The sequence below is a fragment of the Tripterygium wilfordii genome, chromosome 22, assembly GCF_013401445.1.
Source record: "Tripterygium wilfordii isolate XIE 37 chromosome 22, ASM1340144v1, whole genome shotgun sequence".
Classification (NCBI taxonomy): Eukaryota; Viridiplantae; Streptophyta; class Magnoliopsida; order Celastrales; family Celastraceae; genus Tripterygium; species Tripterygium wilfordii.
Genome location: NC_052253.1, coordinates 1,258,311 through 1,285,085, shown reverse-complemented (window position 1 = coordinate 1,285,085; position 26,775 = coordinate 1,258,311). Strand labels below are relative to the sequence as shown.

At 38.4% G+C, this 26,775-nt stretch overlaps 8 protein-coding genes across 12 annotated transcripts; 6 read left to right on the top strand and 2 right to left on the bottom strand.

Moving 5' to 3' along the window:
- The first annotated feature begins 2,395 nt into the window (after window positions 1-2,395).
- Window positions 2,396-6,919, top strand: LOC119990864 (serine carboxypeptidase-like 20). Its single transcript, XM_038836990.1, has 14 exons — window positions 2,396-2,801; window positions 2,957-3,102; window positions 3,435-3,511; window positions 3,750-3,872; window positions 4,049-4,151; window positions 4,222-4,259; window positions 4,333-4,434; window positions 4,706-4,786; window positions 4,886-5,128; window positions 5,716-5,781; window positions 5,864-5,985; window positions 6,091-6,204; window positions 6,505-6,550; window positions 6,646-6,919. The coding sequence occupies exons 1-14, from the start codon at window positions 2,650-2,652 to the stop codon at window positions 6,727-6,729; spliced, it is 1,497 nt and encodes a 498-aa protein (XP_038692918.1). The 5' UTR covers window positions 2,396-2,649; the 3' UTR covers window positions 6,730-6,919.
- Window positions 6,920-7,611: 692 nt separating this feature from the next.
- Window positions 7,612-8,356, top strand: LOC119991801. Its single transcript, XM_038838274.1, has one exon. It carries the CDS (start codon window positions 7,667-7,669, stop codon window positions 8,147-8,149), a length of 483 nt encoding a protein of 160 aa, XP_038694202.1. The 5' UTR covers window positions 7,612-7,666; the 3' UTR covers window positions 8,150-8,356.
- A 1,973-nt stretch (window positions 8,357-10,329) lies between these two features.
- LOC119990682 (39S ribosomal protein L47, mitochondrial-like) lies at window positions 10,330-11,804 on the top strand. Its single transcript, XM_038836735.1, has 2 exons — window positions 10,330-10,446; window positions 11,119-11,804. Exon 2 carries the CDS (start codon window positions 11,150-11,152, stop codon window positions 11,573-11,575), a length of 426 nt encoding a protein of 141 aa, XP_038692663.1. The 5' UTR covers window positions 10,330-10,446; window positions 11,119-11,149; the 3' UTR covers window positions 11,576-11,804.
- A 1,093-nt stretch (window positions 11,805-12,897) lies between these two features.
- On the top strand, window positions 12,898-13,827 carry LOC119991777 (calmodulin-like protein 3). The gene has a single exon (XM_038838229.1). It carries the CDS (start codon window positions 13,230-13,232, stop codon window positions 13,686-13,688), a length of 459 nt encoding a protein of 152 aa, XP_038694157.1. The 5' UTR covers window positions 12,898-13,229; the 3' UTR covers window positions 13,689-13,827.
- A 136-nt stretch (window positions 13,828-13,963) lies between these two features.
- LOC119990965 (protein FAR1-RELATED SEQUENCE 3-like) lies at window positions 13,964-16,751 on the bottom strand. Its single transcript, XM_038837114.1, has 3 exons — window positions 16,475-16,751; window positions 15,491-15,948; window positions 13,964-14,363 (listed from the first exon to the last, which is right to left on the bottom strand). The coding sequence occupies exons 1-3, from the start codon at window positions 16,476-16,478 to the stop codon at window positions 14,160-14,162; spliced, it is 666 nt and encodes a 221-aa protein (XP_038693042.1). The 5' UTR covers window positions 16,479-16,751; the 3' UTR covers window positions 13,964-14,159.
- Window positions 16,752-16,875: 124 nt separating this feature from the next.
- Window positions 16,876-19,602, top strand: LOC119991774 (protein FAR1-RELATED SEQUENCE 7-like). Of its 2 annotated transcripts, none has more exons than XM_038838226.1 (3): window positions 16,876-17,047; window positions 17,837-18,322; window positions 19,171-19,602. In XM_038838226.1, the coding sequence occupies exons 2-3, from the start codon at window positions 17,840-17,842 to the stop codon at window positions 19,369-19,371; spliced, it is 684 nt and encodes a 227-aa protein (XP_038694154.1). In that variant the 5' UTR covers window positions 16,876-17,047; window positions 17,837-17,839; the 3' UTR covers window positions 19,372-19,602. The 2 variants fall into 2 exon arrangements, with proteins under 2 accessions (XP_038694154.1, XP_038694155.1); XM_038838227.1 differs by having other exon boundaries at window positions 16,877-17,047; window positions 17,862-18,322; window positions 19,171-19,554.
- Window positions 19,603-19,814: 212 nt separating this feature from the next.
- Window positions 19,815-23,903, bottom strand: LOC119991773 (OBERON-like protein). Of its 4 annotated transcripts, none has more exons than XM_038838223.1 (4): window positions 23,710-23,903; window positions 23,379-23,549; window positions 21,460-22,618; window positions 19,815-20,724 (listed from the first exon to the last, which is right to left on the bottom strand). In XM_038838223.1, exons 3-4 carry the CDS (start codon window positions 22,592-22,594, stop codon window positions 20,102-20,104), a joined length of 1,758 nt encoding a protein of 585 aa, XP_038694151.1. In that variant the 5' UTR covers window positions 22,595-22,618; window positions 23,379-23,549; window positions 23,710-23,903; the 3' UTR covers window positions 19,815-20,101. The 4 variants fall into 4 exon arrangements, with proteins under 4 accessions (XP_038694151.1, XP_038694152.1, XP_038694150.1 ...); XM_038838224.1 differs by having other exon boundaries at window positions 23,379-23,484; XM_038838222.1 differs by lacking the exon at window positions 23,379-23,549.
- A 196-nt stretch (window positions 23,904-24,099) lies between these two features.
- Window positions 24,100-25,507, top strand: LOC119991776 (50S ribosomal protein HLP, mitochondrial-like). Its single transcript, XM_038838228.1, has 3 exons — window positions 24,100-24,257; window positions 24,376-24,467; window positions 24,882-25,507. The coding sequence occupies exons 1-3, from the start codon at window positions 24,224-24,226 to the stop codon at window positions 25,254-25,256; spliced, it is 501 nt and encodes a 166-aa protein (XP_038694156.1). The 5' UTR covers window positions 24,100-24,223; the 3' UTR covers window positions 25,257-25,507.
- The last annotated feature ends 1,268 nt before the right edge of the window (window positions 25,508-26,775 follow it).

Genomic DNA, 26,775 nt, shown 5'->3' with positions numbered 1-26,775 from the left:
TTGTTGCACTTTTGGATTGTTCATCTTACAAGTGAGGGGAAGTGTTACATTGTATAGTTAACATTAGGGCTAGATTTCTCTTTTTTTGACATAAATTTAACTGATCAATTTTTCCATCAATTTTTTCAAGAAATATGTATATATATATATTTTTGTAAAATAGTTGACCAATCAACTCAACTATTGGTCGCTTCGGTTATAATCGATAATTATGGACAATCATAGTTAACGTGAATCGTACGTGTATATATGTGATATCCTCTCATCTCTCTAATAGATATATATTTAGGCAGAGTGTATGAGTCAGTATAAGTCAAATTTAAATGTTTATGGAGAATGCGAGGTTGCCTGTCCAGGGCCTTGAGGTTTAGGGTTCCATTCTCACAAGAAAAATTGAGATTTGAGTAATTTTTCATCCGTTGTGATGGCCTTCATGCCCCCCTCATGTAAAAAAAATTTAAACGTTTATGCATTTATAAAAAAAAGCTCAAATCGCGCGTTCATGAAGCTAAAGCGCTGTATCAGATATTTGTTTGGACTTTGGACTTACCTAACTTATTGAACCAAATAGCCAAAAAAAAGAGAGAGGTTGTTTTGTTGGGCATACGGACAAATATGAAATATCAAGCTTCATGATGGGTTTTGGCAAATAAGCATATTTCTGTTGCACTTTGCACGCTCCGCCGCCCAATGCCTTTGGTCCACCACCACCATTAGTAGTGTCGTGACGTGTAGCAACAGAATAAAAGCCAAAGCCAAGGGTAACTGCAAATAAATGATGCTGCATATCACACGCCCTCGTTTTAAGGAACATAAAAAATACACGTAAAGAAAGCTTAACTGGGATATACGCCCTGACCTGACCTATTACAGACTGCAGTGCTGCACCATGAATTCAGAGCGCTTCACATGCTCCGCGCGTGGTTTTGATACGTGTAACATCACGGTTGGATTTCCATCTTCTTTTTGCGTAATCCTGCTTTCCTATTCGGTTGTTTGGTTGGCGAATTTGGAGATGCAAATGGAAATATGATGCAACATTCGTTGATGTTTGGATTCCACTGTCATATTATTTCTCTGTAATTTTTTATATTTAAATATTATACAATGAAAAGAATTTATTATTATTTTTAATTTTTATGTGATTAGATTTAATTAATGATAAATTAAATAACATAAATTTTAAAAATAATTTCATATAGTAATAATTTAGGAATCACTAATATGACACATAATAAATAAAATAAACTAAATCAAATCCCACGACCACATAATACAACATTACTAAAAGCAATTGCAATGATAGTATTTTAGGGGACATGGAAGCTCAAAAGGTAATATTCAAATCCCACGACCACATAATACAATATTACTAAAAACAATTACAATGGTAGTATTTTAGGGGGCATGGAAGCTCAAAAGGTAATATTTGATGGGGCATGGAGGAATTTGTAGACACAACAACGATATTTTGATGGTCTTTTTTTGTTGTGGCATGAAGAAATGAGGGGACTTTATCACAATGATAGTTTTTTACTGGAGAAAACAAAATGTATGGAAAAAAGTGTTTTGTTGATGTGGTTGGACCAACAAAATATATTGATACAATGGTGTAAATTTGTTGACTTTATTTTTTATGTAATTGAGGTGTGACTCAATATTGATTTTAATGTAGATGTGAGTGTTTTGTTATGGAATCCACTTGAAAAGACAACATGGGGGCATGGGCTTTGCCATTCCCCCATGCTAGTTCCATCAAAATGGAGCCAACTTGGAACCATTTTTTATCCATGGCTCAACAAATGGGATAATAAATTGGATCCATGCCCCCCCTAAAATTCATCCATTGCAATTGCTAGCTACTTAGTTCACATGTTGACTCTATTTGTGGGCCCCACCTCTATCACATAAAAAATAAAGTAAACAAATTTACGTCATTGTATCAATATATTTTGTTGGCACAGTCACATCAACAAAACAAAACATATCTCTCAATACATTTTGTTGTTTCCGATAAAATTTTACCATTGTTACTGCTCTTAACATATGTAGATGATAATTGTGGAAAATTATCCAAATTATGTGTTATTCAAAAGGACATTATATGTATTTAATTAAAAAAATGTGATGATTCACATTTCATTACCTTTACTCTCTTTGTGAAAGGAAATGAGAATGATGAACATTATTTGCACCATATTTTTTATTAAGTTCATGGGGTATTCTTAATAATAAATGAGGTACAAATAATGTTCATCAATGAGAATTTCAGCCTCTCATTCTAATTCTAAATATCTTGGATTCTACCAATCAAATACCAAACATAGAAATATTTGGCAAAAAAATAATAATTATTATACCTGAAAGGTTGAACCAAACAAACAATTTTATTTGACACGCTAAGGACGGAATCTCAGCTGCCCAATCCAGAGGCTCCGTAGCCCCGCCGTTGATTTGGGCACCGGATCAGTTTGGATTCTGATCAAAACAAAAGTAGAAACACTCTCGAAGTTTTCTTTCCGTGTAAGCGAACGAAACACACTCGATCGGCACAACTTGCCCAACTTTCCCTGAAACCTAACCCCTTTTTTCTTGGCATAAATAGTCAGTTTCTCAAAAGTGCTTTGCCCCTATATACTATTCAACCCCATGGCCGAGGCAACTACAATCTTGTACAAAAGGATATTGTTAGTTTATATTTTTTTGGGCTTAACAGTACTATCTGAATCAGCTCCAGAAAGTGCTCTTATTACTCAACTCCCTGGCTTCAACGGCTCTTTCCCATCCAAACACTATTCTGGGTAATGTCTTTTCCCCTCCCTTATCTGTAATTCTGGTGCTTCCAAATCAATGAAATACTGGGTTTTGATGTGGATGTGGTGTTCGAGAATTTTCATTCCGTATTCCTCGCCGTTGACTTTTAGCTGGGACTAATGAGATTTGATGATTGGTGTAGATATGTGACTGTGGACCCAAGTAATGGCAGGAATCTGTTTTATTATTTCGTGGAGTCGGAGGGGAATCCGTCTCAGGACCCGGTGGTTCTATGGCTCAACGGTGGACCAGGCTGCTCTAGCTTTGACGGTTTTGTCTACGAACACGGTATCCATACCATATAAGGCTATGTTCAGATTCTTAATTTTGAATATGTCTGTGTCCACAGAAGTTTTCTACCCGATAAGAGGGTAAATTGAGCCAAAACGCCAGACTCAGGAACCACTACTATCAAAAACACAAATAACAATTTGATAGTGCATTTTCTGATTTCCTATCATTGATTCCTGACTGGGTGGGTGACTGGGTACTGGGTAGCCTGTTGATTTTTCAAAACTGATGTTGGTTTTAATTTTATCTGTAGCCTAGTAATTTTCTTATTTTTATTGAATTCAGTTGTTTTCTTTGGATTATATTAACCGAATCACTGGATTTAACAGGGCCATTCAATTTCGAAGCCGCAGAGATTTCAGAAGGTCTGCCCCAACTGCATCTCAATCCGTACAGCTGGTCCAAGGTTCACTTGATTGAATTGCTTCATCTTTGGTCAGCTATCAATAATAGGAGTAGCCCATATGACAAATATTTCATGATCCAATCTCATCTCTCTTGCTTATCAAAAAGCCATTGCTTGGATCATGAAACACCTTGAACTCCTTCTCCTATGCACCATAAAGAGAAATAACAAATTCACATGGGTGTTGAAGTCTGAACTGTTTTTCTCTTCTAATGAATAATTCTTCTCTGGATTTCAGGTTTCCAATATACTCTATCTAGACTCTCCTGCTGGTGTTGGGCTTTCTTACTCAAAGAACAAGTCTGATTACACAACCGGTGACCTAAAGACTGCGTCCGATTCGCATACATTTCTCCTCAAGGTAGAATACGTGATGAAATAGGGTGTTTAGAATTATAAGCATTTTCTTATTTTCAAATATGCTCACTGCTAGAATATATATATATATATATATATATATATATGATGTGAAATTCAAGTTGAAGTATCAAAATAACTAATCTTAACACTGACCAATTATTTATTTTCTTCGAGTAGTGGTTTGAGCTGTATCCGGAGTTTCTTGCCAACCCATTCTTCATTACGGGAGAGTCATATGCTGGAGTATACGTTCCAACTCTTGCTTATGAAGTCGCCAAAGGTGTTTTGTTTAAATTACTAAATGCTGTGTTAGGATAAACCTTTGTTCTGATCATCTGTATCGTCCACAGGTATTGACGCAGGTACAAAGCCAATTCTAAACTTCAAGGTACTTATTTATATGCCTAAAGCATTTGTGAAGCTCAACTTATGGCTACAAACTAAGTTTGTCTTTTAAACAGGGCTATATGGTGGGAAATGGAGTTACAGATGAGGTCTTTGATGGCAATGCTCTTGTTCCATTTGTTCATGGGATGGGCCTCATCTCAGATGACCTGTTTGAGGTGTGTGGAATATCCCCTTGTCATATATCATTTGGCACCTCTTTGCTTGTTCCTCTGCCTTCTTGTCCTGTTTAGTTCAATTTGAATCAAATTGCTTGTTGTCAAGACTTTAATCCCACACTGCGGATCCGATATATCCACAGTGAATCGGTAAACCCAAAACGAACAATATTGTTGATTTAAGTGAGCTGAGATTTCTGATGCATGTTGGGGTTCGTTTCCTCAAAGACATGCCTAATACATTTATACTAATTTATCCTACATTTTGCAGGAAGTTACCAATGAGTGCAAAGGAAACTACTACAATCCACTCAGTGAAACTTGTGAGAGCCAGCTCGCCAAAGTTGACATGGTAGTTGAATCTCAAAATTTCTTATCCCTGATAACTCAAAGGGAATTTGAATAATCTGATAACTGTACTTCCATTTAACTTGAGTTTGATTTGTTCCAGGCGGTTGAAGGTTTGAATATATACAACATCCTAGAACCATGCTATCACAGCTCACCAACAAAAGAGCCCAAATATGATAAAATTAAGCTGCCATCCAGCTTCTGGCAGTTGGGTGAGACTGATAGGCCTCTTGCTGTGAGAAAAAGGATGTTCGGTCGTGCCTGGCCTCTTAGAGCTCCTGTAAGAGATGGCATTGTTCCAACCTGGCCACAGCTCCTAAGTAGTCAAGTCGTCCCATGTACTGTAAGTCATTTTTACTAGATTTCTTTTGAGATCTTCCCTTTTGTCCAGACAGTCATGGCTCTGTTAAAGAACATAAATCCCATATCGGATGGACAAATGTCTGCCGAGTTGTTTATATGGGTAAGCTTGCTTTCCTACCATCAACTAGGCCTTTTTCTAGGATCAGTGGATAGGGTTTCGGTCAATTGTTGGGTTTGGGGGGACAAACCCTTGTGGGTTCGATGTATCCACGAAAACTGATAAATCCGAAACGAACAATATGATTGGTTGTATGTGGTGAGATTTCTGATAGACTCCCAACATAATTTATTTGATACACAGACTTTACAACACATAATATGTGAAGATGTTGTTTTCAGGAAATGAACCCGTGACCTCTAAATTACACCCCTACAACTTAAAGCTATGGTTTATAAATCTCTGTTCTTTTCGTGGTTTCTCACGGTGAAAATCTATTAGTTAAACTTGCTTTTCAATGTCTTTTTAATTGGTGCTTACAATTTTATAATATAGTTCTTATCTGTTGCATAGTATTGGCTTCCTTTATCAGCTGTGTCTTTACAGAAATTTTTTGTTAAACTCCATAGGATGATGAAGTAGCAACTATATGGCTGAACAATCAAGCCGTTAGGAAAGCAATTCACGCTGAAGAGGTAAGATTCCTCAATTCTTTATGGAACAACAGTCAGAATTTTTTGAAAAGCTGTTATCCTTATGATCCTTGGAATACAATAGGAAAGCCTGGCGGGAGCTTGGGAGTTATGTACTGGCAGAATCAGATTCAGTCATGATGCTGGGAGCATGATCAAGTACCACAAGAACCTTACTTCCCGTGGATTTCGAGCACTCATCTTCAGGTAAATCTTCAACCTTACTTTGTATTTTTCTCTTCCTGAACGACAAGAAGATACGGCAGAGGCCTTTTAAGTAACATCCGGCTCCTATACTGAATTTCCTTACAGTGGGGATCATGATATGTGTGTTCCGTTCACTGGGTCTGAAGCTTGGACAAGATCAGTTGGATATAAGATTGTTGACGAATGGAGGCCGTGGACCTACAACGGACAAGTTTCCGGGTACTTTTCTTTGATCTTTTGTTCATAACCACATTTCATATATATGTCTCGGCAATAGTGGGTTATTGATTGAAATGGTGAATTTGACCGCTAAAACTCTTAGCACAAACCGGAGGTCATGAATTCAAGTCTCATGCGTATTTTCATTATCACAATTTGCAAGATGAGCCCCTTTTTTAACCCAACGTGTGCGAGGCTCATGTCTCAACTACCGGGGTTGTGGGATCTTTTATGTGACTCGGGATTTACCTGTTATTGTCCGGCATTATGATTTTAGTTGGCATATATTATTGCTTGCAGGTATACACAAGGATATGAGAACAATCTTACATTTTTAACAGTAAAGGTATATATTCACATGCATATATATACTCTGATTTAAGTACCAAATACTTTGGCTATTTAATTTGATGATGTTCATACTTGCTTTTGTTGTTGCAGGGATCTGGACATACAGTTCCAGAATACAAACCAAAGGAAGCTTTGTATATGTACACCCGTTTCTTGGCCGGAAAACCAATATAAAAAGATTCATCTCAGCTGTTGTGTTTACGTACTGTGATATAGAAACTCCTCTTCGTTATTTATGAGATGAGAGGAGCATGGAATATTTGTATTGGATGTTAATTAAATTGTCCCACTGAAATATTTGTACTTTCTTTCTTGAATAATTCACTTCAAATTATATATGGTGCCAACGTATTTTGTCTTTACATATTACATTCCAATATATAGGACTTGATAATACCGAAATTACCTCGCCAATAATATGTCGACACGTGATGTTTGAATCAGGATGAGATTCACCCTCAAGGAATGAAAAAATGTGATTCTATCAAAATTAGAATTCTTCTAACTGATATAAAAAGGGGCCTCCCGCACCAGATAAATGATTCAAAACTCTTTATTAAAACCCCTGCATTCTCACATGATACTTGAGAGAGAAGCTCGAGCACTCCCCCACTAATATCATCTCGAACTGAATTGAGCAGAGAGGTCCCAAGAGAACGAACTTAGGGCCCTTCTTTAGCACACGTTTTCTATTGTGTAGGTCACCTCAACAAATCCGATTAAGACATTTGACCACTTGATACGTCACCAACATCGAAATAGTTTTGGACGTCATCACTGAAGTAACAGAATTTCAACACATAAGGTGGCCAAATAGTTTGGTAAAAGCCTATACGCCTATGCCCACATTAATATCCGATTTCTAGCTTATATGGTGTGCAAAAATGAAAGAACAAGTAGAGCTTAAAGAAAATAAAACAGAAGAAATAATAATTATTATTATATATTGCCTTGAAAATTAAAAATAAGAAGAACAGCGGAGTCCGGATCACACTACATGGACCCAAACCATCGACCCACACCCAGTTGATTTCGAAGTCTCCACGGATCACATTCAAATAGAACCACTTGCACCGACCGGACTATCATTCTCACAGCACACAGACGCTCGATGGCCATGGCGACCACACTCCGAAGACTTTCCTCCCGAATGCACCGCCTCCCCAGCCTCTCTCCCCTTACTTATTCCCTAATCGCTCGATCCTCTGCCTCCACCTCAGCCTCCTCGGCCAAAGTTGCGGACCGGATTGTGAAGCTCTCCGCAATCGATTGGGAGGGCAAGAAGCACGAGGCCATCGGACTCTCTGGGCACACCCTTCTCAAGGCGCTCAAGAACGCCGGCTTGATCGATCCGGAGTGTCATAGGCTGGATGAGATCGATGCTTGCTCTTCCGAGTGCGAGGTCAGCATTGCTCAGGAGTGGTTCGAGAAGCTGCCCCCTCGATCCTTCCAGGAGGAGAAAATCCTCAAGAGCAATTCCAGGACTAGGACGTTGAACAAACACTCTAGGCTTGGTTGCCAGGTCGTGCTAAATCACGAACTGCAAGGTATGGTCGTGGCGGTCCCTGAACCCAAACCCTGGGATACTGCTTAACAAAGGATTCAGAATACTGTCTATGCGTTTGGTTCCTTAGCTTTTGTGATATTTGGAAATGAAATTTCAATAATGTAACTGCGAATTTTGAAATCTGATTGATTTATCTTTAATCATCTAAACTGGCATGTACTAAGGTTGTACCTTGAATTCTATGATTTTGGATATTGCGAATATGGTTCCAGTTTTAAAGTGCTTTCCTCCTCATTGGAATTGAGTGTTTTTGCTGATTCTCTGCCTTTCTTGCATAAATGGCAGTTGCCCTAGAAACTTGATTCTAGTAACAATTATGAGACGGGACAATAAAATGATGTGTAGCATTTGTTTACCAGCAGAATTTGTTGTAGTTGTCCCAAGGATTATTACATTTTGTGAAAATTTTCATGGAGAAAATTTTTAGGATTGAATTAGTCGATGATCAAATCAACGGAAATCCACCCGTGGGAGCTGGAATATGTGTGGAGCAGTAGTATGACTGAGTTTTTGATGACACATATGCAAGGAGATTAATTAGAATAGGAGGGGAAAGATTTAAGAGTGATCATTGTAGGTGGAGGATATTGGAGTGATAAGCTTTTAATGGAGGCATTTGGGGTGTCTTTGAAGCAAGGATATGGAGTGGAAAATGGGAATGTTTTTTAAATTTTCGATGTTCAAAACCCTCCTCCTTTTAAGTGATCCACAACATTTCTTTTTTCCATTCAAAAAAAAAAGTTGTGGATCAGTGGATCACTTAAAGGAGGAGGGTTTTGAACATTGGGAGATTTAAGTGGAAGTCAAGACTCAAGAGTATCTGCTGAAGTAGTTCTCTAGCTTTAGCAATGAAGAATTTGAACTATCCAGAGTCTTTAGAAAGGGGGAACAGATATTGTTCAAGAGGTGGTTTCTGTTGAGGAGTTTGAAATGGAATAAAATGCACAATGAGGCATCTAGTATAGGATGCTCTTTGATTGCTGACATTATGCTTCCCGGTTGAAGTTCTTGGTTGGTTGAATACTTAACTTGTTGCGACTCTAACACTATAAGCTCAAATTATATTTGTTCCCTAATTTTCTTGATTAAATTATGAGGATATAGGCTATCTGCAATAACTGCTATATGGCATTAGTTTCACTGCTTTGCCAGAGAAGGATATTATGGTGAGGGATTTTCTTTGCCATCCTGAAAGATATCGTTTTGGGTTTAAACTTTGGCCATCCTCCTTAAGTTCTTGCAAGTCATGGTTGGAGGATTTGGTGGTGGTACCACTTATGGGGACTCATGAGCGGATGGCCCAATTCCTCATTGGTTTAGACTTACTCCTTTCTTGGTTTGTCTTTGTTGTTTTGTGTAGCTTATATATGCCCCAATTCCCATATTTTTATGAGTAATAGTGAGTCATTTGAAATATGCCACCCATGTCATATTTGTTGTTTGGATGGTTTATTAACCTTTTCCGCCTATGATTCAAAGTTTTCTGTTACTAAGATATTTTTGAAGAAAACATTCTTTGAAGATTTGTTTAGCTGTGAGAAACATGAGCAGCTCAGATGACACTCATGTGTGTGGCATCTCATAGATGTCTTGAGTGCGAGCTTCCCCCAACCCCCTTCCCCTACATTCAACAAAGATCTGTTTAGCTGTTTTTTTGGGTTTGGGTTGAAAATTTAGGACAATGTTAGAGACTCCAAAATGTGACCCCCAAAAGTCCCATAAATCTATCTGACATTAAAATAGTCATTGATTAAAAACAGACATGTAGGGTCCATTTCACATCCAACCCTCTACATTAAATGAGGGATTTTTGGGGGTCACGCGGGGAGATTATACTTATTTTCAATTGGTACTTCTCTTATTTTAGATGTACTAACCTCATCATAGGAGATCAAAATAAAATACTCTCAAAACGGACCCTTATTAGGCCTATATAAGGACTGAATAGTGGTCGAACAGGCTATGATTGGGGCCATTGGGCACAGTCCGAAGTTAACGGGCTTATAAGTTATAAGTTTCGTAGAACAAAATGGGCCAAACTAAGGACTGAATATTGAGCGAAAAGGCCCATTATTGGCAGCAGGCCAGCCGCCAGAGTCACGGGCTCAGAAGTTTAAAACAGAATGGGCCAAGTCAAGACTGAATCGTGCCTAAACCCACGGCCCATGGGCTTACACGTCAGGAACAACAAATGATGGTTACGGATCCGCAGAAGAGACAGCCACGAAACCCTAGCCGTAATCCCCTTATAAAGCCTTCGATCACTGCAGTCTTCAACGGCTCTGCGCTACCCGGCGGCATAGCTCCACTCTGTGTCGATCGAAGTAAGTTCTCATCGGACTAATTTCTTATGCTTCTTTGTATCGTTGATTGTTCTCTTGATCGATAGGAAAACAGTAAGCAAGCCAGCTTCTTGGCCGGATCTCGATATCTAAAACGATCCGGTCAATTAAATACACAAAAAGCTTGCGATACAGAACTCAGCCAGTGTCACTCGCCTGAATCTGATTTTTCCTGATTTTTCAGGCCCTTTTCCTACTGGCATATTATTTATCATCTTCAAACTTGATCAAGCAAACGCACTCTGTCCCTAAACTGTTCATTAATTTGACTAATGTTTTGAGGCAATTTCTTCGTTTGCGATATCAATTTAAGTTTCAGTAACTGAAGCTTCCAACTTACTCGCCCGTACTGTCCTCACTACCATGATCTTACCGGGCGTATGGTTGGATTACATTTTCATCACTTATGATTTGGATTCTATCCCTTAGAACAGTTTTCTTTTTTAAAAAAAAAAATTCTTTTTGAGGTTTAAATCTTTAATCAGTGATCAAATTTGGCCATTATTCGTTAAGCTTCAGATTCATGTTCAATGTTTGCGTTAATTAGCACTTGTGTATGAAAGAAATGAGATTAATTGAAGTTATGAAGTCCACAAATGTTGGATGAAGGAACTCTTTTAATGATTTTCTGATGCCCATTTTGTTTTACTGTAGAGTTGGCTTTGAAAATTGTCCGCTCAAAGCCATGTTTATGACCAGATTTGTTGGGAGGATACTCTTAGCTGCAAAATCTGAAAATTCTGCAGCCTCCACAGCTGCTGCTTCTACAGCAACATTATTACGAAACCCTCTCGAGGAGTTGTTTGAGAAGGATAGGAGTCCTGAAGATGAAAAACCTGTTTATGGTCGAAGTTGGAAGGCATCAGAACTGCGACTAAAGTCTTGGGATGATTTAAACAAGCTGTGGTATGTTCTGTTGAAGGAGAAAAACATGTTGATGACTCAGAGGCAGATGCTTCAAGCTCAAAACCTTCGATTCCCTAATCCAGAGCGCATTCCCAAGGTGAGGAAGTCCATGTGCCGCATCAAGCATGTTCTTACGGAAAGGGCAATTGATGAGGCGGATCCCAGGAGGTCTGCTGATATGAAGAGAATGATAAATGCATTATGAAGAGATGGTAAATGCAATATGATGGTTCCAACTTGCTTTGTTCCATTTGGTTTGGCATTGAGATATTTATGTTGCATTCTTGAAGTAACTCACTGACAATTGTCCATGGGATGTATGGAAGGTCAAGTTTTGACTAGAATTGTAGTTTGTACATATGTGTCTTGGAAATAAAGTTCAGAGCTGCTTGTGTTGTGTATTACACAAGTACACATGCAGTTCGTGTCCATAACTGTTTCTGCTATAGTTTTTGGTCTTATTATTTTTGGTCATATTACACACTTTTTTAAGAGCAGGTGATTAATTTTTAGGATCAATCAAGCAGGATTGGATGGTTCTGTTTGTTCTGTTGGCCTTTTACTATTTCCCTGAACGATATGGTAGAATTTTCAAACTACAAATATGATCTACAAGAACAAGTGACATTACATGAAAGTCAAATTAAACAATAGGTTTCAAGTTGCGCTTACAATGTCCATTTGAAATCATAAGCAATTTCTCTGGTTCAAACCTCGGTCATGAGTTTAATTTTCACTGGGATGGTCCAATTTACTTTGTTCATGTGGGTTTGATGACTCGAGTTTAAGTGAGAGGAATAAAGCATTTATAATATTGAAACACATGAGAATTCCTTGTCTCAACTTCAGTGGTAAAAACTATATCAAGCACTTCAAAATCATTCTCTCTCTTCTACTCTCTCCCACGTGGCATAACTTAATTGGGTGAGTGGGTCTCACAATATACACTATTCATCAACACTTCATATTTTTGAACACTTCATACTCATCTTCTTTATTTTCTCTCTCTTACTTTTTATCATCTCTTTCTTACTTTTTATCATCTCTCTTCCTTTTCATCACCTCTCTCTTCTTTTTTATCATCTTTTTCTTCCTTTTCATCATCTCTCTTCACTATTCATCAACTATATACATACTTCATGTTTCAAGTGTCATTTTTAACAACAACCTATATTTCAAGTGTCATTATCAAGAAAATGTGTTTTCAAGTGTTCATTTTCTTCCATTGTAGAACTCTAGCACTCTAAATTTTCCATAAAGTTCACTTTTCAACACTTGAAAATGTGTTATCAAGTGCCCATTGGACATCACTTAGGCCTTAGGCCATAAGCATTTCCTTGAGCCAATCATTCAACTTTGTTATTCTTGAAGTCTTCATTAACCAAATAAACAGACTCCACGTGGCACCATCAGTACCTTTCTTCTACAACTGTCCAACTGAAAATTTTCTGTCGTTATCCAACTTCCAACGGCTGCACACCAAAATTAGTACCAAAACCATACCATTTCAACAGCTCATTACGCGTTTTTGGGCTCGCAAAGTTTGATAATTCCAATAAGCAGAGCCAATGGAATACTGCTTCATTCCACGTTTTTAAAGGGTCTCTGCCACCATCACCACATAAATTTCTCAGTCGTTAATGGCTTCTCCTTATTATTTGCAACCTTAATAATCATCTATTTTCTTCTCTCCCAACTTTTGTACCCAATTAGAGTTTTCTCTTCAATTCATTGTGTTTTTGCTCTTCAAACTCCTCCAAGGAAACTTGGGTGTGTAGAAACTTAATTCATTCCACAATCCCTTCATTTTTAATCTTCCAGTTCCACCCTTTTTTTATTTTTGTATTTCCTTTGGAGTGATGGATCCGGCGGAGTTGCGCCGGGTTTTCCAGATGTTCGATAAGAACGGAGACGGGAAGATCACAAAGAAGGAACTAAATGATTCGCTACAGAACTTGGGTATCTATATTCCTGATAAAGACTTGATCCAGATGATCGAGAAGATAGACGTGAACGGGGACGGGTATGTGGACATCGATGAATTCGGGGCGTTGTATCAAACGATAATGGACGAAAGGGACGAAGAAGAGGACATGAGGGAAGCATTCAACGTGTTTGATCAGAATGGAGATGGGTTTATCACAGTTGAGGAATTAAGGTCTGTTTTGGCTTCCTTGGGGCTGAAGCAAGGAAGAACGATAGAGGATTGTAAGAAGATGATAAACAAGGTTGACGTTGATGGAGATGGAATGGTTAACTTCAAGGAGTTTAGACAGATGATGAAAGGTGGTGGATTTGCTGCCCTGAGTTCTAAATAGCAGAGAGAATGAATTAAGTAACTGTGTACTTGTTTGTAATATATACATACAACTCTTGTTTTTGTATTTTTGGTATAATAGATTTGGAGGTGATACCAAAAGAAATGATTATTTGGAGTATGAAACCTCCTCTTGTAAACATTTCGTTTGAAAGAGCATTACATGGAATTTTCTTCTTCTACAAACAGATTTCAAGATTCAAACGACTCAAAACAATCGAACCCGGTACGTAGAATCAAGTGGGAGATGTTGCAAGAATCATATAAGGAATATGGGAAAAATAGGCTCATTATGGCCTTCACATAACCTTTTAACACAAGAATATGCATACAAAAGTTGATTGCGCTATTGAATGATAACCATCCCTGGCAGAGAAAAATGATCTGACTGTACAAGATTACAAGCTTCTATATAAAAATGAATCTAAGAAAGACCTGCCTGATACATAAATCCTAATGTCAATTGCCAGTGCTATCTATGGTGTGAAAATTTCTGGACCCCAGATTCAAATTGTCTCACATTATCAACAATAACTTGAATTTTTGAAGACAGTTCTTCCGTCTGCTCTTCAACATTGTTCATAAAACTGAATAACCTTTCACGATAGATGGCACATAGTTGTTCCTGATGCTCCAACTCTTTCGTAAGTTCCTCAATTTTCCCATCCTTATCACCCTAAAAATGAAATAAAGAAACAATTGATTTGCTGAGACATAATTCTATAGAAAGATATAAACAAAAAATTCATATTCACAAGTCACAAGTTACACAAAGGCAACATTGGAGAGGAAATAATAGATTCCCAAACTGCATTGCAATAGGTTGGTGGTTTTTTGATCTCCAAGCCAAAGGTGTCCTTCGTCAAATAATCCCAATGAAACCTTCACTATTCACATGACTTTGATTTTTTGACATACAAAGCTATCATTTTTGACATTAAAGCACATAACACCAGTATATGCATCTATACGACTTTTTTGTATGCAGGCAAAATAATAGTATGTAGACACAACAATTAGTGTTGTCGTCTTCTAGAAAGGGTGTAAATTTTGTCCCTCTATCCAACAGTACTTTTCACAAAACCATATAAGAAAAACTTAGAGCAACACAATAATTTCAGATATTCATCACATTTATTATAAGTAGTTTGAATCAGGTTCATAGAAATCACGTGTTTATTTTGGAAGGTACAGGGGTGCAGTCTAGGAATATGGTATCTTGCCAAGTCAATAACATGTAAAGTCAAGTATTTTACTATTTGAAACATAAAACCATGTATCCCCTTATGTGTACCATCTTCAAAAAGTGGCCCTTTACGTTCTATGGCATAGCTCAATCAAGTTGAGATGAACCCACTAATCAGAGACCAAAAGCTTCTGTTGGATAACCCCATCACATGTTTTGCTTAACAGGATTGAAATGCACTTTCATATTAATACTAACCACTGGCCACTCAAAATGCTACAAGTCAATAATGATTCTTTACCAGAATGGTAAAAGCATAAAGGATCGTTAACAGAGGGGGGACTCCAATATTAGAATGGAGACCTTAGGGCTCATCTTCAACAACCTTTGGCATTTAGAAAGTTAATAGAGGGCCAGAAATTGACAAGTTATGTTTTATAAACCCCATCCAACTTATTTGAGAAACTTAAACATATTCTAGCAAAACTTTCTCTACACAATAGATAAGAGTTTGCTGTCATGGGATAAAATCAATTTTAAAATCCAACAGGGATTTTAACAAGGATTAAGATATTCAAGTTTCCAAAAAAATATAAAATGTAAAATCAAAGACTTACCTCCGTGCTGTACCCATTAGAAGTGACAACCAGAGGATGATTATGATCCCTTACGAATCTTGTAACAACCCATTTTCCAGACTTCTCCATTTTGACTAAAATTGTTGCCTTGCATCCTTCTCGCGCACTAGGCCGTGGCTTCTTCTCGGGACCAATAGGACCTTTGTGATTAGGAGAAAAACCCTGCTTGTTACATCCAAGTCGACGGGCAAGAGTTCTCCCATCAATCCCAGAACGACGACGTTGCATGATTCGCACAACAAATCCTACCTGTCTGGCATATTCTGTATAGAATTTGCGAGCATCATCTTCTGATTCAAATTCCATACCCACATAGGGTTCTAGAATTGCATTTCCTTCTAAACACACATAGGGTTCTAGAATTTCATTTTCTTCCAACACTTCTGCTTTTTCCTCAATTGAATTCTCTACTGCTGCATCTCCCTTATCCAAATCCACTGTCACAATAGATCACATGATGCGATTAATTTAGTTGGTATAAAAATTCTTTCTTCATCTATACAGATTTTGAAACTTGTCCTCTCATACAATGAAATTAATAATAGTATACTTGGGTGTTCATTTTGCACTGCTGAATGCACCTATTCGACCCAAGGGACTGTCCTCTCATAAACTGATTTTTTTAACAGGAAAGATTCCTAGAAATTAGGATGATCATAAAGTTCCAAAATTTTCATTGCCCAAAATCTATTTCCCCTTTTCAGTATCCCTCCAAAACTCAAACAAACAAAGGAAGAGAAGAAGAACGAAAATTTTCTAGGTATGAATATGGTCCCTGAGGAAGGAGCTCTGCCATATGAATTGAAGCTCAAAACCATAAAAAGCGCACATCATTATTTCAATTGTTCTAATCGGAGCTTTAAATACGAACGGAAGTACCAAATGGTATTACACTGCAAATCAGATAAAAGATTTAATGCCATAGAACTAACGAGTTGGAGGTCAAACGGATATGAAACTCACTCATAATAGATTCGAAATTGAAAGAGCTGTTTTGTCCAAACTTGGAGCGCGTCGAACGACGGGGATTCAAGGCTTCAGTTTTTGCTTTGGAACTGCGACAGCCTGATCGGTGAGACAAGACGGTGGTAGCTCACCGTTAGCTAGAGAGCGACAAGAGGCAGTGAAAACGTCGTCAGACCCTCACGAACGAACGACCTCTCTGACTTATTTGGAGAGGGGAGACCCGGTGGGTGGATCTCATCGGTGCGTGATTACTCTACTCGAATGAATCGGGTTGTGAGAGAATGGATTGATTTGATGGGAGAACTGACTCATCGGGTTAACGGGTAGGTTAAGTTGGAACGGGTAAATGGGTGGGTTGACGAGTCAACCATATTTCATGAATTCATGCGCAAACGATCGATGCCCATCTTTCTTAGACGCCAGCGGCCATTCCACCGTCTCGTCTCAACGATCCCTTGTACTTCTGAGTTCTGGCTGTCGCAGTTCCGTTGCAAGAACCGAAGTCTTGAACCGCCGTCCTCCGGTTCCTCCAATTTCGGACAAAACATCTCTTGATTGCAATTATTACGAGTGAGTTTCGTATCCTTTGCCACTCCAACTCCGTTAATTCTATAGCGTTGAATCTTCTGTTGGAGTTGCAGTGTAATACGGTGTTGTAGTTAGGTTGTTAACTCCGACTAGAATAATTGTTGTACTCATGCGCGCCTTTTGTTTTGTGGTTTTGAGCTTCAATTCATACTTTAGGCCGGTGTCATTGGTTAGGGATCATCTTTATACCAAGAAAACTTCCATTCTTTCTTCTCAATTTTTTCTGGGTTTCCTTTCTGGAGGGAGGGTTTTGGGAAATGGGGAAAACAATCTTAGTAACTGTGTGATCAAAAGGTTGACTAAAGGTGTGGAGATGGTGCTAATGATGATGGAGGTGAAAGTTTGTTTAAATAAATGCTTATATTCATCCCACAATGATTCTAGACGGAACTTATGGGCTGCAATGGTGTGTTTTCTCAGACTGGGTTGGGGTTAGCCTTCATATCAATTTTTGATAGCGTTGTTCTTGCAGGTGTTTTGTACTTAACAGGACTCATTCAATACCTCTAATGTTTTCATATCTTTATACAATCGACTCAAACATGTTTTGACTTTATTGATGGAAAATGTATCATCTAAATCCAGGTAATATCTGGTGAAAGATTTGCTAAAAGCCAGTCTTGTTTGTAAACTCATCTTGTTGTCTTTTCAATCTTAACCAGTTACCTTATCAATTAAATTCCTTGTAGTATCTGAATATTTCTTTTAAATCCTTTTATAGCTTATCAAGGTGTTTTCTTTCTTTCCTATTGATGCGGTTGATACTAATAGAAGATGCAAAAATGTTCCCTTTCAGTGGACGGACATCCTCCTTTAATGGAGGATGGGGACTTGAATAACATGATAGAAACTTCTGATGGAAAAGAGAGAGTTTCAGATGATGGAAGTTTTGAGATGGAGCCATATGTAGGCATGGAGTTTGAATCTGAAGAGGCTGCCAAGGTATTTTATGATGTGTACGCCACTCGTGTGGGATTCATCATGCGTGTAGATGCATTTCGCCGATCAATGCGTGATCGGAACGTTGTTTGGCGCCGACTTGTGTGTAATAAAGAGGGATTTCGTAAGTTACAGCCCAAAAGAAGTGAAAGTAGGAAGCCTCGAGCAGTCACTAGGGAAGGGTGTAAAGCAATGATTGTTGTGAAGAAAGAAAAATCAGGAAAATGGGTTGTGACAAGATTTGTAAAAGAGCATAACCATCCTCTGGCATCCATCCCCACCAACGATCGTCGAAGTGTGCTTTTATCTCAAACACCGGTGAGTGCTTACATAATTTAATATCATGTTCATGTCGTTGCATTGGGTTTTGCATTAACTGTATTCTATTATGTTTCATAGCTTGCACTACTAATTCATGAAATTGACGATATTTTAAGCTTTCAAACATCGTATTTTCAAATTGTTTGTACTGGAATTTATATGACACATGGATACTCAACACTGTACGTTGGTTCATTTTCCTTGAACCATGTGGCAGCCCATGTGCAAAATATTTAGGAATCTGCGTGTTATTTATGAAATCAGAGAAATCTAATGGTAACCAAAGTACCAATTTAATCATGCAATAAAACTGGGAAAGAATAGTCAAAATTTTGTTTGCCTTCTATACAATATACATATAGAAGGCTTGGGTGATGAAACGGGCTTGCATTAGAGGATAAATTTACATGTTTATATGGTGAGGATTAGCTTCGGCAGAATGCGATATTAATTGACAATAGGATATGAGAATTAGTCACAACTAGATGGAGTATGTCGAAAACAGAACATCAGGTTGTACCGTTGTAGGTCACTGAATCACAGACATTGCTACCTGGAACCTGGTTCAGAGAGAATATTTGATACACTGAAGGAAGATAGCGTAGTTGCTTTGAAGGGATCCGTTTGCTTCTATCTTAGGAAAGACTAACAATGGTATGTGCCTCTGTAGTTTTACCTCTAGATTAGCCACAGTCAATTTTTCTTCATTGCTTGGTTTTCTGCAGCTCTTGTAGCATATGGTTTCTTGTGTTCTTTAAGGCGGGAAGATAGTCACTTTTGCATTCTCTTAACGTCTGCTTTTTGACATACAATATTTTCATGTGTTAATTTTTGATATTATTCAGGACGAAAAAGATGTGAAGATAAGAAAATTGAATGTAGAACTACAGCGAGAGCGAAAGCGCTCTGCAGCTCTTCAAGAACAGCTATCCATGGTTTTGAGAGAGATGGAGGAGCATTCCAATCACCTATCAAGAAACATTGAAGATATAGTTCAAAGTGTCAAAGACATTGAATCAAAGAGGTCTAGACTTGTACATGGCTAATGTTTCTTGGCTTGTATTTGTACAATATATTTAATATGCTATTGTTTGTTTTCTACTTCTGTAACATTACATCTGCAGTCTCCCAACTACAAGGTTCTTTGATTCTACTAAAACCCTAGGAAGAGGACCACCCAGGCAACCCTTACTTTCCCTCTAATAACAGAACTTTAGTTTGCTTTCAAAGAGTTTCAGTATTGCTGCAAATAAATGTTAATGGCAACTACCAATGAAGACTGGTCCATCCTATTGTGGTAAATTTCTTCTCTTGTTACAATGATATCAAATGTGTCAAATATTGTCAATACGAAAATGATAAAGATCTCAGTAGTTGCTTTTCTAGTTATCTCAACGGCTCAACAAGTTCCACATGATACACAAGAAATCTTATACGTACAATTCAACAACCGAAATAATAAATAATTCAAATACAACAACCAAAATAATTGAGAAACCAACTTCTGAGATCTCTATCATAATTGTTGCGGATGTTGCCTATACAACTTAGAAAGAAATACAAATGTGGATTTAAGCAAAATAAATAAATTTATAAACATACAACACGAGGACCATTTAGATATCCAAATAGCTCAAACAAATCCCAGTATCTTAAAGCAATCTCACTGAAGAGTTAATAACAGATAAAACCAAATCCCACCTTGTTAATACTAACAAAGAAGCATTCCTCAAATCAGATAGCTAACTTAATATATTACATGTCATGAAGCATTGCTCAGGGGTTTGTTCTGAAGGGATGACGTTCATTTGACTGGGGTTCTGCTTTAGAATTGATATTGTACCCTTGTAGCAAATCATGGATTTTGGAATACATCAAGGCCTGTGAAGGGTCACCTCCAGCACAGCCTTGTGACGCACGTGAACTTTCCTGCAGCTTGATCTTCTCAAACATATACTGTTTTTCGGCCTCAGCCTCGCTCAAACGAAGTTTTAAATAACTGTTTTTATATTCTTCCTCAGATTTATCAGTCTTGGCGAGAGCGATCCTCTGCAGTCTCTCAGCTTCCCGTTTTGCCTCATTGGCCTTCAGCTGGAACATATCAGCCTCTGCTTGCTTAAGCCTCACAATTTTCTCCAGCTCTTCTATCTGTAGCTTCTTTTTCTGCCTCTCCAACTTTAGCTCGGTCACTTCCCTGGCCTTGTCCTCAAGCTCTTTGTCACAAGCCTCGAGAAACATGCAGGCTTTCTTGAACATTCTCAACTTCTCATCAGCAACCATCTCCATCTTCTGTACAGCCTCTCGTACCACTTGAGCAATTCGGTTGCATGACTCCTGTGGGCCTATCAGCCGGCCACCCTCTCCATTTTCCATACTCTTTGGAGAGTCAACCTCAAGCTCTTCATATTGGAGGTACACAAAATCAGAATAAGGTAGTAAGATGTTTCAATCTCAATGTAACGGAAACTGTAACAGATTAGAAAGAAAGAGTTCAACAAATTCAGATAAATACTGTGTTTCAAGTAACAGCAGCCCCTTCAACAAACAATTAATTAAGTTATTTAACAACCTGAATGTGCCATTATTGCAGTTAGGACTCACATATAGAACCAGAAATAAAGTTAGATAGACAGGTATGCATTATGTAAGGGAACTTGTATAAACAATTTACACCCATTTGACAGTTTGCAGAATGGCGCCCTTCTAATTGTAAGCAGCTCAGGTCAGCCCACACATAATGAAATGCCGTGCAGTCTGATAAATCATGAACCATCCAATCGACAAGTGATATGGGATCAACACACCCATGTGACAGCTAATTTCTGACCAATGTGCAATGGTTTAGTAAATACATCTTAGCCTACATCAATACACTGTATTTTTATCAATTTATATGAATGGATCAGTTAAACAAGTTGAAAGTCAATCATATAATCATGTGATCATATAGGTCAAATATTACGACCACCAAATACCAAAAAACATAGGGAGAGAACATGTGCATGTGAGAACAAACTGCAGCATGCTCTTGAAGTTCGTTTTGCCAAGTCATCCAGAGGGGACCATTTCAACAATTTACAGATCAGGGACCCAAGGACACAAGCTATCTTCTCAATGTTTAGCATTATACGTACCTTGGAAAAACATCAATATTGCTCTGCATGCTACTGACTCAGGAAGTCCCCCCTTCATCTTTTCTATAAGATCCTGACACTTCATAAAGAGTTTCCTTCCCCTAGGGTCTTCGCTTCCACCGAAGATTCTACAAACAAAATCAAGTTCCCTCATCAGAACATCACGGTCCCAGGCTGGTGCACAATGTTGAAATACATCTTTAACCCAACCTAACAATTCAGATGTCCGATTGCATGCCCGACATTGGAAAAGCATTTCAGTAGGGCAAGCTCCACTTTTAACAGAAGTGCCCATGCAAATTTGTCTTTCACGGATGGCACAATCAGTGTGAGTCCAGTGAGAACACAAGTCACAACCAATCCAACGGCATGTATTCACTTCAAAATCAAACTTGTTGCAGATCGTACACATGCAAAGATTGCAAAACCCATTTCTATTTGTGCATATTTCACAAGTACAATCATCAGCAGGAAGCTGGTTTTGGCATGCAATATTTCTGCACCTCTTGAACACGAAGACCTCAATAAGGGATGTTTGAGAGAGACTGATGCTTGGATGCAAAAATGCCTGAATTCCAGTATTGATGGAAACAAGGATTTCGAGCTGTACACGGTGAGCTCTAAGCAATGTCTTAGCTGTTAAATCAGATCTATTCTGAACGAGTTTTTGCAAAATTAAAAATTCCTCTCGATGCTGAGAACCACCAGTCCCTTCAAGGATAGCACGAAGTCCTCCCTTTAGCTCCTCTAGATACTCATCGGGTAGTCGATGCATTTTTTCAGAGATTAAATCCACTCTTTCTCGGACTATGTCTCGTAAAGATATCTTCTCTGCACTAGAGACACGGCGAATAACAGATTGTTCAGCACATTCAACCTCTGCTTTCCCATTTTCCAACTTCTTTGCCGCAACAGCATCAGCAATAGGCCAGGTCTCGTGGGAGCTGGCACTTTCAGTAGGGGAGTCCCGCATATTATCAGAGTTTGATCTAGGTTCGTGGCCATCAGAAGAAAATCGAGGATCAGAAGAAAGCAGGGACAGTGATGTTTGCAGCCCTTCAGCTCGCAGTTGCTGGCGTGGGGGAACCATTTTCAATGAGGACTGGTAGATGTTAGAACCAGATGATGTACCCATCACAAAATTTTGCAGAATCAGTAACTGCCACAGACCAGATCTTCAGCAATTAACAACCACAATCATTTATTAACATGTTATGCGTTCTGATTTTCCATTGAAACATGATAAATTCTTTAGACACAAGCACACTGAATGAAGAAACAAAGTGACTGTTAAGGTACGAAGCGATTTCGTTCTAACCCAAATGGGAGAAACAACATAATATACTTTCTCATGGTTGAAAAAATTTCCCTCGCACTTCTCGGCTCTCGCAAAAACCAGGCATGTACACACAGGCAACATCACAAAAGATAACTCAAAGAACCTGATCAGCTTATTCTAGTGGCAATTAGAAGAATTATTGGCACAACAAGATCAGATTGAGAACCCCGAATAACATTTCCAGACATCAAAGATGATTGGTCATCTTGTCTCAATTTTAGAAAATGAAAACCTAAAAGAAATACTATGCCTGACAACGGATATTGAGAAAACGGTTTCAACGATTTTCCCATTTCAAGCGAGTTAGTATACAGCTCCAGAAGGGAAAATTTTACACCAGGAATTTCTCTCTGTCTCTGTTTCAATATTTTCCCCCAAAATTGCTAGAAAAGATCCTTCATTCAAGCATAGAAGGATCTTGTATTTAGTATGACGATCATACCTAAAAAGAGTCTTGGAGTTAAGGCCATAATTGAAACAAAATCACAAATATCAACCACAAAACATGACTAAACTGAAAAAAGTTGAAAGTAATTAACTCCATAAACGCAGGTAAGGCCTATATATCATAAACGCATACCGATCAGAGCAGCCATGTCTGGCACATAAATTCTCCGTTTAGTTACCGAGCAAAAGATACCGAAAGAACAATCAAAACATCCTGAATCTTAAAACTGCAAAGAAAACTAAGAACCCGGGAAACTGACAAGCTAGTCAATTGACGTGATACACCAAGCTTCTCCGAAACTGACTTGAAAGTTGAAATTAAGATAAGAAAAAATGGGAGAAAATGTTAACAACAATTAAAAGTCAACATTCCTCTTCGTTCTCTGAGCAACCAAACAGAAACAGAACAGAAAGAGAGCAAAATATGCACTAGACATAAATCGAATAGGCGGAAGAGTACTCACCAGAAGCCCAAAAACGGAGCTGAATCGATCGGGGTACAGAGACGGCGGAAGGAGCAGGGGCGACGACGGGTTCAATATCACAACACAAAGTAGAAGAACATTTTGACCATTTTGCCCTTTCAGCGGGAATGATACGGAGGCCGAAGAGCCAAAACTCCAGCCGCGAGAGAGGCAATAGTGGACAAAAATGTCGGATGACGGCTGTGTGTTGCGATTTTCAACGCTGCAATAACCGGTTTAGCCTGTCGTGGTCTTTTGGTTGACCGGATCGACGCGTCTTTGTTGCTGACCTGTCATTTCTCATTGCGGGCTTCTCTGTCGACTTGTTGGACTTGATAAAGCCCAATTTCTAGCTGGGCCATCCCAATGGACTTGTTTAGAAAGCTCAATCGTTATTGGGTAGGATGAGCTGGGCCCAAAATACTCCTCTCCTTTCCTCACTCTCCCTGTCCGACTTGTTTTAGGGTTTCCGCTGCAGCTAAATTTTCCCTCAGTTTCGCAAATAAGCAGAGTCATGGCAGCAAGATTCATATCAAAGTGTTCTAAAGGTACTTCTTTCTCGTTTATTATTTCACGTCTTTATACTACTGGAATTTTCGTTTAATTGATGGTTTTGATTTTTGAATGTTTTTTTCTTTGTTTGGATGTGTTGGAAAATATAACTAGTGGGCCGATCATTGGTTGGTGGTGTCGGAAACAACTCATCTAACTTATGGAGCACTCATCGTGAGACGATTTGCAGTAATTTCTTGTTTCAGGTCATAATTTTCGTTGTTTCACTAATTCATTTCTGTTGTAAGTTGAGAATACATTGAACTGTTGAAACAGCATTTTCTTTTGGTTTACACAAGTGCTTGGATTTTATTTTCAAAATTTTGTTATGATTTCAGTGAGAAAATTGAGGGTTGATGGATTGAAATCGCTCAGGAGACTTTGCTGATCATTGGTCTTTTATGTATTGAGATGATGAAACTTTATGCTACTTGAAAACCTTTTATTGTTTTGATGGCTCTTAGATGGGGGCATTGTTTTTTTCCCACTCTGTTGCAAGTCGTATACAAATACCTTAGTTTAGTATATGAAACAAAATCTTATTGATAATTTGTCTATTTATTTCCTTTACTTTGTCATTCTCTGTGTGGCTCTTGAACATTTCCTATGTATGTTTACAGCAACAAAGAACTTTCATTCAGATGAGAACTGTTCTCAAAGTTGTTGATAACTCGGGAGCAAAAAAGGTTATGTGCATACAAGCTTTGAAGGGGAGGAAAGGTGCACGATTGGGAGACACTATTGTTGCATCTGTAAAGGAAGCCCTGCCAAATGGAAAAGTAAAGAAAGGAAAGGTTGTGTATGGCGTGGTTGTGCGTGCTGCCATGCAGAAGGGCCGTGTCGATGGAAGTGAGGTGAAGTTTGATGATAATGCTGTGGTGCTGGTTGATAAGCAAGGCCAGCCAATTGGGACCAGAGTATTTGGGCCAGTTCCACATGAGCTTAGGAAGAAAAAGCATGTCAAAATCCTTACCTTAGCTCAGCATATTGCCTGAGGTATGGATCATGTGTAGCTTTGCTGTATTGTAGGGTTGCTTTCAGGTTAGATGCTTTCCATTGTACTGGGGAAAAAAGGAATGTTGAATTTAATCTTTAGCACCAAATTCTGTCTCCTTAGATCGAAAGCTGCCTCATCCCTCAATAAGCTTTTCATTTGTATTCGATACTCATCTCTTGTTGATGATATGTTCCACAAAATTATGAACAAATTAAAGGGCACTTCTCTCTTTCTTTTCTGGATCATAAATTTTGATTCTTTTTCTTTATTGAAAATTATTGTGATTAGTTTGAGAAATTTCTCTTGTTTGTGCGCCAACAATCACTGTGTATGGTTTTGCTATCGGGACTGGATTTGCAATCCAGATTTTAGAGAGCAGAACATGAATACCATGCTAGAGTTGTTGTGATTCTCTTTGCATTATCTCAAATAGTAGAACATGTAGGTTATGGGAAATAGTTTTCCTCATAGTGTTGACATCGTCGTCATCCGAGTATTTATCCCAAAAGTTTGGGATCGGCCTCCTTGTATTGTTGACAAATAGAGGACTATAAGAGAGCTAATGACATTAGCAGCAATGCAGGAAAGACAATAAGGCACAAAGCTACAGCATTCTTTAACATTCATTAGTTTTTGCCAACCCTGGTTTGAATACTGTGCTAGATATTATTAATGGTGTCCATTTCTTTCGTTCTCTCTGGTGGTAGATAATATATTATGTTTGGCTAGAAACACAAGCAACATAGTAGGCCAACTGCATTACGCAAGCAGAAACCCCTAGACAAACTTCCAATTAAGAATCATCCCCATGCACTAAGCAACAACAAAAAACTTACAACCAGAACAAGTTTGATAAGGATATATATCATTAATATACTCAAAACGTCTCAGGTTAACATTCTGATGACACATGAAGAGCCAAAAAGTCAATTTGAGGAGAGACACTCAACTTTGTTCCCGCATCATTGAGTAGTTTTTCCTGCGTCTGTAACGATATAAAGAAACGATAGCTTAATTGGTTATCTCTCCGGACTTATGACCTGGCGTCCGTTCGAAGGACATGTTGGGGTTTCTTTTGGGATAACAAGTATGCTATATTTTTGTGTCAATAGTCCCCAAAAGGGAAACTGGAATTAGTCCTCTGATGAATTCTTGGATTATGAAAGAAAAACGATGGGGATTACTAGCAGTTCAATAACAGTGATGATGATAAGAAACATGAACTCATTCATAGCAGCATATGGACAACAACCATCAAGACAAACTTTAACCCCTTTTCTCAGTCCTATATCCAAAAGAAGTTTACATTCAGAACCAAAAATCAGAAATATTTAGAGGTGTAGAGTTGTATCAACATCAGAACTGTCAAAACAAAATTCTTTTGACGAATTCACAACACTTGGTCTTGAGTTAGTCAAGCTTGTGCCATTCCTGACTTGAAAATCAGCACGGTTGCTCTGTAGTTTCAGCCCAAGGGAGAGGGAATCTACAAGAGCCGGCTTACTTGGAAGGAACAT

Coding starts and splice junctions, on each gene's coding strand:
- LOC119991777 (XM_038838229.1), top strand. CDS start 13,230: ATGGATCCGGCGGAGTTGCGCCGGGTTTTCCAGATGTTCGATAAGAAC.
- LOC119990965 (XM_038837114.1), bottom strand. Junction 14,364..15,490: donor CTAATGGGTACAGCACGGAG/GTAAGTCTTTGA, acceptor TTTCATTTTTAG/GGTGATAAGGATGGGAAAAT.
- LOC119991801 (XM_038838274.1), top strand. CDS start 7,667: ATGGCCATGGCGACCACACTCCGAAGACTTTCCTCCCGAATGCACCGC.
- LOC119991774 (XM_038838226.1), top strand. CDS start 17,840: ATGCAAAAATGTTCCCTTTCAGTGGACGGACATCCTCCTTTAATGGAG. Junction 18,323..19,170: donor TGCTTTTATCTCAAACACCG/GTGAGTGCTTAC, acceptor GATATTATTCAG/GACGAAAAAGATGTGAAGAT.
- LOC119991773 (XM_038838223.1), bottom strand. CDS start 22,594: ATGGGTACATCATCTGGTTCTAACATCTACCAGTCCTCATTGAAAATG. Junction 20,725..21,459: donor AATATTGATGTTTTTCCAAG/GTACGTATAATG, acceptor TCCAATATGAAG/AGCTTGAGGTTGACTCTCCA.
- LOC119990864 (XM_038836990.1), top strand. CDS start 2,650: ATGGCCGAGGCAACTACAATCTTGTACAAAAGGATATTGTTAGTTTAT. Junction 5,782..5,863: donor AAGCAATTCACGCTGAAGAG/GTAAGATTCCTC, acceptor GGAATACAATAG/GAAAGCCTGGCGGGAGCTTG. Junction 6,551..6,645: donor TTACATTTTTAACAGTAAAG/GTATATATTCAC, acceptor TTGTTGTTGCAG/GGATCTGGACATACAGTTCC.
- LOC119991776 (XM_038838228.1), top strand. CDS start 24,224: ATGGCAGCAAGATTCATATCAAAGTGTTCTAAAG. Junction 24,258..24,375: donor CATATCAAAGTGTTCTAAAG/GTACTTCTTTCT, acceptor AAATATAACTAG/TGGGCCGATCATTGGTTGGT. Junction 24,468..24,881: donor GCAGTAATTTCTTGTTTCAG/GTCATAATTTTC, acceptor GTATGTTTACAG/CAACAAAGAACTTTCATTCA.
- LOC119990682 (XM_038836735.1), top strand. CDS start 11,150: ATGTTTATGACCAGATTTGTTGGGAGGATACTCTTAGCTGCAAAATCT.